The sequence below is a fragment of the Myripristis murdjan genome, chromosome 15, assembly GCF_902150065.1.
Source record: "Myripristis murdjan chromosome 15, fMyrMur1.1, whole genome shotgun sequence".
In the NCBI taxonomy this organism is placed as follows: Eukaryota; Metazoa; Chordata; class Actinopteri; order Holocentriformes; family Holocentridae; genus Myripristis; species Myripristis murdjan.
Window position 1 is genome coordinate 1,333,657 of NC_043994.1, and position 10,353 is coordinate 1,344,009.

The 10,353-nt window shown below is 39.0% G+C and overlaps 1 protein-coding gene across 4 annotated transcripts in view; it reads right to left on the bottom strand.

Moving 5' to 3' along the window:
- The window catches only part of LOC115372371 (rap1 GTPase-GDP dissociation stimulator 1), a 46,440-nt gene extending 37,599 nt beyond the window's left edge, over positions 1-8,841 (bottom strand). For 3 of the 4 annotated variants that reach the window (XM_030070212.1, XM_030070211.1, XM_030070209.1), the window contains exon 1: positions 8,684-8,841. In XM_030070212.1, coding sequence (XP_029926072.1) covers positions 8,684-8,696 — 13 coding nt within the window. In that variant the 5' untranslated portion in view covers positions 8,697-8,841. The remainder of the gene's footprint in view (positions 1-8,683) is intronic. The other variant, XM_030070208.1, reaches the window with a different exon arrangement.
- Positions 8,842-10,353: the final 1,512 nt, after the last annotated feature.

Genomic DNA, 10,353 nt, shown 5'->3' on the forward strand with positions numbered 1-10,353 from the left:
AAAAATCATACTACTTAAGATGACAATTTAACATGATTTCAAATACTGGAGATTCATTGTGGTGAAACATTTCTGAGGAGAGAGGCCAGTAAGCAAAGCTCAGTAATAACTAAGTAAATCAATACAAGTTCATTCACATACTTTCCACTTATAGTCTATTTAATGTATGTTGGAAATATTATAATATAATATTCTAATTTATGTTATCTCGCAATATGATTTGGGTTCACTTGCAATAAATTTAGCATTCTCTCATACTGCTTTTGCATTTCCTTCCATTCTTTCTGAACTGTATGTGTGTTTTCGCTCAGCGGCTCCCAGCGCAGCAGTGCAGCGCTCCAGTAGGATCAGCTCATTGAATTTGACTTTGAACTGGGCATAAATTCTGCTGATATAGTACTGCTACTAAATAGGTACGCTAATGTGATTAGTGAAAGGAAAATTAAATGCATTCTCAGATCTAGAGACCTATGTGCTGGAAGCAGCTGAGCGGAAACAAACATAAGACTCGGAGGGAACGGAAGTAGAAAAGTATTGCGAGGTAACGCAAAAGTATTGCAAGAGAACGCAAAACATATTGCGAGGGGATGCAAAAGTTATTGTGAGGTAACACAAAAAAATACAACTCACCACAGCCTTTTGGGGGGGGGTCTGTAATTTTCTCATTCTTGGCCCAAGGCCAAATTGTATGCTATTTTCCTGGTTTCCACCAGGGGTATTGTCATAGGTACTGCAGCATTGCAGGCTGGCAGAAAATTTGATTTTTAAAAAGTTGTTTTTGTATGTGTTTGGGTATGAAAGAGGTTTGTGTGTGATTATGGAGAAATTTGTGTCATTCGTGTATGTGCATGTGTGTGTGTATACATAGCTAAATAGCCAGAAATTACATAGCACTTCTCCTCAAGCTCAATCCCAATCCTTCCCCCTCAAACACACACATACCTGCACCAACACACACACCCTCCCATCCTTCCACATGCACACTTGCAAATGCACATGCACATACACTGGGTTCATTGTGCTACATCTATATTCTAAAGTTGTCTTTTTTTTTTTTAATAAATTTGCTGCTTTACATTTTTTTTTTTTTTTAAACTGAATGTTCAGTGTAAAGCAATGGTTGGGGTGATTCTTGCAGTGCAGAAAAATGCCTTTTTGGTTATGGCTTAATCTTCTGAATTTTCCCTGATGTTTCTTCTGTATCATGCACTGATATGGCTTGACACAGACATTCTGACACAAGAATTTCCTGCAGCCCAATAACAAAGAATTTTAAAATAAATTTGTATTTTTCTAATCCTGCACAGAAAGTTTACTTTGACACACAAATATTATATGTATATATACCAAACAAGTTATACATTTGTCATGCAAATGAAGTTTCATAACTAGATGTCTCTGTGGATATACATTTTACCACAGAGTGACATCACATCACTCTGTAGTGAGCCATTTATCTGTAGTAGAAAATTATGTTTGCAGGCCGTTAGTGTGTGTTGGGTTAGGGGTAGGTTGCGGGTGACGGTTCCCTGGAACGATCATGTGACCACCTCCAATTGCTCCAGTTGAACACAATGTAAATGCGACTGCAAGAGTTCTCTTGTGCGCAGTTATGCCAAAATTCCACTGATTGTGATGTAAGATCATTTTGGCTTTGTTCTGTCATTAGACACATGATTGTAAATCGCTTCAACAGAGCACCGTGGAAGCGTTTAGCTTGGAAGCTAAGTGGCCTAACCAGCTTCAAGGTCTAATGGGCATGTTTACAGGCCTCACCGAAAATGCAGCCTTTCTGATTGCCTTGGTAAGTAACATTCTCAGAATGAATGACTTTTTGGTGTGATCAGGATTGATGTCAGCTTAAAAAATTTAAATTTCAGATATGCTCAAATTTAAATTTCATTTAGTTTTGAGCATATCAAGGACCTTTTACATCATCAAGGAAATCAAGTTTAGATGAGGCACAAGGGTTAATGCTTATTTTACATTGAATTTTTGTGCTGAAGTCATTTTTCTTCTTCCCTTGCCAAATCCCATATGGGGATCAATAAAGTTTCATCTCATCTTATCTAGTGGTTTGGAGAGAAATACAGCAGAAACCAACAAGAAGACAAAAGGAATTATCTCCAAATGAAATGTAAAGATCAGAGTAGACACTGTGTAGAAGAGTGTGACAGAAAGAGAATCACTGCTCTTCACCTCCCCCTCCCACTGCTCTGCTGTCATGTCACTGACAGTGTAGGACTGCCACATCATACTGAGACCTTAGGCCATTGGACTGCAAAGGCAATATTTATTGTGTGTGTGTGTGTGTGTGTGTGTGTGTGTGTGTGTGTGTGTCTATTCCTCTTTACAATTATGTTGCTGTCAAAAAGGATCTAACCTGAGACATTCCAGTTCCAGGGAGTCAACATAACCCCCTTCTTGTAAACAGTCAGCTCAGAATTAACATGATGTCTGATTCCTCTCTTTATTAGCATGATAGCTATATGTAACGTGCATCACATATAGGGTTTGAAACCCTAATTGTAAATGATAAATATACACCAAATTTATCCTCAGATATTGTCAAAAGATGCGCAGAGCTTGAGGCCAAGTTATTCTCAAATGTTCAATTGGAAAAACAGTAGCAATTGCAGAAAGAAAAGGATGAGATTGGGTAACTTGCTGACACCTAACCCTAACCTAACTGAGCAGGGAACATTAGCTGGGATTTGATCATCCCAGCTGGCCTCCTCAGATGAGAGTGTCTGGTGTGTAAATGGCTGAAACACTCTGTGATCTCGTGGTGATGCTACTCATGAAATGGTCCTTGCCAATAACCACTAAAACTAGCTTGCACAGACCAAAAGATAAAAAATATATATATATATATATATATATGTATATATATATATATATATATATATATATATATATATATATATATATATGTATACATATATGTATATGTATGTGTATATATATATATATATGTATGTATATATATGTATATATATATATATGTGTGTATGTATATATATATATATATATATATATATATATATATATATATATATATATATATATATGTATACACACATATATATATATACATATACATATATATACATATATATGTATATACACACACACACATATATATATATATATATATATATATATATATATATATATTTGTATATATATGTGTGTGTGTGTGTGTGTGTGTATATGTATATGTATGTGTGTATATATATATATATATATACACACATACATACAATGGTGATTTAAAAACCACCATTGCTTGATTTTCCCTGTCAAATCCATCAATTTATGTTTTGCATAAGCCACTATTTTGTTCTAAACTAGACCTAAACCAATCCAAGCCCTAATCTTAACCATAAGATTACAATAATCTATTAGACCCTAACCACAACCTGGCACTAACCTTAACCAAAAACAGGGCTGTGCAGTCCACAGGGCAGGTTAGGCAAATGCTATAGGCGCCATCATGCCAGAGGGTGCCAGGGAGTGAGGTTTATTTATTTTATTTTTTTGTCCCTCACTGCACCCACTCGCCGCAGTCTTTCTATTCATTTCCCTAATGATTTAATTACTAACAGCCAACAGTCAGTGACCTTTGCGATAACACTGGGGATGCAGAGGAAGGGCCAACACATAAAGATAAAGGGGATGAGGTGATTCCAAAAGTCTGACAGCCCCTGCCACCCAGTACCGGACATCAGGGACTGCCACATGGTCTCAGGTTCACCGTGTCTCGCGGACCGGTGGTTGGGGACCACAGTGTTGGCGCATGTTGTTCTTCAGAGTTGTAGCAGATAAGTCACAGATGTGGGCTGGTATCTTTTCTCTTGAAAACTCATCTTGCAAGCCATCCATACTACCAAAATTGGGGATGGGGTAGGTGTGAGATATTGAGTGTATTTTTACCCTTTTTACCTTTTTACCCTACATTTATTAAAGAAAGGCCCAGGCTGTCTTTAGCCAGAGGCCAAGGATCAGGCTGTCCTGGGCTGCCCTGGGTTGTCCTTAGCTTCTGGCTCACTTAAGCAATCCTGCATTCACACAAGCATTCATTAACCCCAGCTATGAGTTAACCCCGAGCCAACAATTCATACTCGTGCCCTGAAGTCCTTGGATATCTATCTCACAAATGCTACATATGTCTAATGTTTACCTACTATATTTGGAACTATATTGTGCAAAATACCTAGGGTTAGCCCTGGAAAGCCGGTGCTAACCCTGCTTCAGAACAGTGTCAGATAGTCCAGGACTAAGATTGGGAACACATGCTTTGTCCTGGCATAAGTAGGGGCTGCAACTGACCCAATTTCCTCTAGGGGATCAATAAATCAACTGATTCTGTTTTGTGCCCAAAGAATTTTACTCCCCTAATGTGCTGTTCAGTGGCATTTCTGCATTTATAAGGGACAGAGCAGGCACAAAATTTGTGTAAAATTAAGTGCACAATGACTTGTCAAGAGATTAGCATGGTAGTGAATCCCAAAGATGGGGATACCAGGTTGGCAAATGTGGTTTGCTTAGATATTTTACATTCTGAATCACACAGAAAGTAAGAAATATTCATATCATGATTTTTTTTTTTTTTTTTTTTTTAGCTGGTTGCTAACATTACAGCATTACAGGAAAATACGTGTGTGTGTGACTAGCATACCACCGGACACCAGAGACTTGGATCATACAGCATGACAAATGTGAGCTTCTTAAACAGAACTTTTGATACTGTTTTGCTGTTGCTCAATTGTAAAATTCCTATTGGATCAGACGTGGCTAGCGTTTTTGGAATATGAGGTTTCTATGAAGGCTTGTCAGCTTTCTTTGTCAGGGACTGAATGCAGCACACAGTGACTACTTGATACAAATAATATGCATACTAGGTGAAATATTCCTTTAATAAACCATGGATCACCATCAATCCAGTTGCTGTAGTGTTTGACATGGACCTTCTCCATCTCTGCTCCGTAGAGTTTTGGTGTAGATTTTGAAACTGCAAAGTCCAAATTTTCACCATCAGACAGGAAGTGTATTGTTAGTCCTGCCTTACTCCCCCCTTGGTCTAGGTGCCAGACTGGTAGATAGATATACAGACAGATAGATATAGATATATCTATCAATCTATAGATAGATAGATAGATAGATAGATAGATAGATAGCCCAATTCAAATTCCCACCCTCAACTTCTCACATGAAATAACACTCAAGCATTTAACCTCAGGAGCTAAATAAATATTGCACACATACATGCATGTGTTGCACACAAACAAAGTTACACACAAATACACTGTGAGTAGAGAGCTGCACATGCTAATCACCTCAGCTAATCCCTCGTAAGTAGAATGAAAATAGACCAACAGGAGGGGGCTATCAGGATGATACACACCCTGCCACGTCAGGATCTGAAGCTCATGTCCTTATGGTGTGAGTATGTATGCACGTGTGTGCATGTGCCTGCATGTGTGCATGCATGTTTGTGTAGCATGTAAGCAGGCAGCAATTTAATAATCAGTCCCATAAAGGTGCCATCAGGGACTCCCTCGGTGCTTGGTACAGCTGCTCATTCAACTAAACTGCAAGTTTACAGTCATACATACTATACATATGAAACTATACATATGCACATATGTACCTCCACACTCATACATACAGACCTAGACAAAATAACACAAGGCTACAATAACTTTGCACCAAAGATGGAGACAAACTAATGGGCAGCAAAATTACCACTTTTTAATTTATTACATTTTGCTTTTATTTAACGCCCCCCTTCCCCAAAAAATAGTAGTCATTTCCAATACATAGCACAGCCTCTTGTTGCAGCCATCACTACTCTTGGACTGGTGTGGGCTCGGGCTATCTTGTGTGTTCTCCAATACCATCCATAGATATTTTGCAAAGAATTGGGATGGACATGGAGGTGTCCAAAATAGAGCAGAGATCTACTTTATGCAAACTTCAGCCGGATTGGGGTACAAGCATTAGAAAAAAAAATACTCAGTATATGGTTGATCGACATCACCAGGTGATATTAGCCATGCTTTGTTTTTGTTTTGTTTTTTCAGCCACAGAGGATAGCTGTAGTATAGTTAAAGGTTCACCCATTTTAAAAAATGCGATTTTTCTCCTTGTTACTGACTGGCTGTTTGCTCCAAATGCTAACTGTTAGCCTCCTGCCATTGAGATGGACTTGCCCCCAGCTAACATTCTTAGAAATAACCACCTAAATACATTGAAATTTTATTCTAATTCAAATGCTAAGCTGCCTGTGTCGGTTAGCACAGTGGCTCTCAGGGGCAAACCATTTCTGGCTCTTTGCCATAAGTCATATGGCTCTCAACAGAAAACGTGTTTCATAAAGAGTTAAAATTGAAATAGCTAAATTCAAAATTAGTACTCAGTTCTCTCTCTCTCTCTCTCTCTCTCTCTCTCTCTCTCTCTCTCTCTCTCTCTCTCTCTTCCTCTCATGAGTGCTGGATACTGGCTGGCTCCTGCCATTGAGGTGAGCTAACATTCTTAAAAATAATCATCGTAATCCACTCAAAGAAGGCTTAATATCACTTTACAAGTGTTGCTTTCCAAAAGTAAACTACATATACAATTACTCTGTGCACAAGGATGGTTTGTATTCTGTGTTCTGTTATCAACATCTAGAAAGATCCAGCAATTTCTGCACTTCCTTTTATCATTCTGTGCCAGAGGGGCAGTAGCCACCACAGTAGCCCTGTAATAATAATAATCAATACAAAGCAATGAGGCAAATGAGGTGGAAGTGAAATAATATCTTTTTTTTTTTCCAAAATGGTCAACTATCCCTTTAAGAACTGCAACAATCCATCCTCTGCAATCCATGGTGTTGTGTGGAACAGATGTCTAGCTGCCTCCACTGAATATCTTAGTGGTACTCTCCAAAACTTTGAATTGCAGTGGGATAATAGATCATTCATTTTGACAGCATTTCAAAATAGAACTCGCGGTAAATTTGCCAAGAGATCAAAAGTTTACATCCATATTTCCAAATCCATAAGGCATCCAATTTTTTCATGCCAATTCATGTGAATTATATGTTTTTACAACAAATGTGTGAATTGTATATGTTTATATCCCTCTGCAATTTAAAGTTGAATTGTATATGTTTATATAAGTAGTGAGAAGACTGAAGAGCTGAGAAGACTGAAGAGAGAAGAAGTGAAGTGAAGTGAGAAGACTGAAGAGCTGAGAGCGCATTTACTGAGCCGAGCGGTTTGCCCCAATGTTAAGTTTATAACTAGTTTGGGAAATAAACAATAACTCAATAAGTTTCCCATTTCCCATGGCGCGCAAAAACCGTTATGGGCTGCATTTATTTCCAGCAGCACATGGACTGTGTTTTTTAACTGATGGCGTTGAGGAGGAAAAAGCGTATACCAATAACAGGCCTACCATGAATTCTACTTTAATAAATGTATTACTTTGTAAATGTTGACACTGTCAGAGAGACTTCTTTATGTTTACTGAGATGATAGTGGGCGTTGCTGTTGGTGTGCAGAGCAGTATGTAAGTGGGGTTGACAAAATATCAGACACCTCAATATGATGCTCCTCACACCAACGCCCCCTACCAGCTCAATAATAACCATAAAGAAGAATTATCAGCTTTCTTACAGTCAACAACATTTTAAAAGTAATAGGTTTAGTCTAATGAAGTGGCCAGGAGTCTACATGCCATATTCATGTGAACACAAGTAAGACAAATGCTTAATGTCTGAGTTTCAAAACGTTATTTTTTAACTAATGCATATTACTGTTTTTTTACAGATGGCAAAAGAAGGTGGATGCAGTATGGTGTGGGACTACTTCACCAAGGATGTCACTGGTGAAGCAGTCTGTAGTATTTGTGCAGCTTCTGTAAATCAGGGATCAAGCAAGCAAAAAGCAAAAAACACAACCAGCCTATGGCAGCACCTTAAAGCTAAGCATGATGACATGATGATACAGCCTTTGATTTGTTTCATGTTCAAATTGTTCATATGCTTCTTGTTCCACACAATTTCTGATAATAAAAGTATTTGAAAATTGTAAAATGTTCTCCCTTCAATTTGTATCTTTGTAACAAGTGTTTGGAACTATATTTAAGCCATCAAAAGCAGGTATTTCGACTGTTTTTTTTTAATTGAAAAATGTAAAAATTTAACCGGCTGATATATCGGTTATCGGAATTTTTTATTCCTTAATATCGGAATTGGCATTGGCCCCAAAAAAATCCATATTGGTCGGGCCCTAATTGACACCCTCATCCATCTAAAAATGAAGTTTCCACCCAAATATTGAGACCTCATGGACCAAAAAAGCCTCTGTAAACACAGTTCCCTACCATTTTTATCTATCTATTTATCTATCTATCTATCTATCTATCTAACATTCTTCATCCCTTCCTCCCAGCTGATTCCCCAGCTGCCCCCCACACCCCACCCACCCCACATACACACACACACACACACACACACACACACACACACACACACACACATTCACACTCCCTGATGTCTGACGGGACAGGAACACATACATGCCCATTAAATGAAGGTGTGTACACGCAGCACAGAATCCCACAGCATGGCAGCAGGCTGCATGTGAAGCACAGAGCTGTGGAACAGAGGGATGGGAGATATGGAGCTACTCACCGGTCTCTGTCATGGCTGCTGGTCGGCAGGCTCTCCGCTGCCTGGCTGACTTTCTCTGCCTGCTATGGCTTTGTGTGTGTGTGTGTGTGTGTGCGTGCGTGCGTGCGTGTGTGCGTGCGTGTGTGTGTGTGTGTGTGTGTATGTGTATGTGTGTGTGTGCGTGTATGTGTGTGGCTTGAAGAGGAGCTGCCCTCCCTTCTTTGAGCCAGGCGTGCCCCGACTCTTTTTGAGTCAGCTCAGCAGTCTCTCTCCCTCTCTCTCTCTCTCTCTCTCTCTCTCTCTCTCTCTCTCTCTCTCTCTCTCTCTCCCTGCTCCCACTGCGCTTGCGTTTTCTCTCTCTGCTCATTCGTTTGCTATTCCAACCTCTCTCTCTGTTTCTCTCTCTCTCTCTCTGTGTTTCTTAATTCAAGTTTGCCAGTGCATTTTTAAGAATATGATAGCCAACAAATAAACATTCCATAATTATTTTTAACACTTTAAAACCAAGGAGACTGTGGACAGGCGTTCATTTTGAACAGTTTTATTTTACCATCTGAACAAAATTAATTTTGGTTTTCTTATTTATTTATTTATTTATTTATTTATTTAGCAGGGGTGGGTGGTGTAATTTTTCAAATTTAGACTGTCCTTTAGCAGAAAAGCCCCCACAGGTCATTTCTACAGCAGTTTATTACCAGCTTTAGTGCTGTTTAAGAGTGCAGCAACAGTATGGTGTATTAAGGATGGATCAGTCAACATGTCTTTCACTCAGCCAGCCCAAGTTCAGTTCCAGGCAAGAGCACTGGTAACTAGGCTAGGTGCTGCCTTGTGGTAGTATTGGCTAATATTAGCAAAAGTAAGCTAATGTTTCTTAACCTTAACCCCGACCTTCTTCTAACCTTAACCGTCATGACAAACCTTTTCCTACCGTTAACCGTCATGACAAACCTTTTCTTAACGTTAACCGTTATGACAAACCTTTTCCTAACCTTAACCGTCATAACAAACCTTTTCTTAACTTTAACCGTCATGACAAACCTTTTCTTAACCTTAACCGTCATGACAAACCTTTTATTAACGTTAACCGTCATGACAAGCCTTTTCTTAACTTTAACCGTCATGACAAGCCTTTTCTTAACTTTAACCGTCATGACAAGCCTTTTCTTAACCTTAACCGTCATGACAAGCCTTTTCTTAACATTAACCGTCATGGCAAACCTTTTCTTAACTTTAACCGTCATGACAAGCCTTTTCTTAACATTAACCGTCATGGCAAACCTTTTCCCATCGTTAACCGTCATGACAAACCTTTTCCCATCGTTAACCGTCATGACAAACCTTTTCCCAACATTAACCGTCATGACAAACCTTTTCCTAACGTTAACCGTCATGACAAACCTTTTCCCAACGTTAACCGTCATGACAAACCTTTTCCCAACATTAACCGTCATGACAAACGTTAACCGTCATGACAAACCTTTTCCCAACGTTAACCGTCATGACAAACGTTAACCGTCATGACAAACCTTTTCCCAACGTTAACCGTCATGACAAACGTTAACCGTCATGACAAACCTTTTCCCAACGTTAACCGTCATGACAAACGTTAACCGTCATGATAAACGTTAACCGTCATGACAAACCTTTTCCTAGCCTTAACCGTCATGACAAACCTTTTCCTAACGTTAACC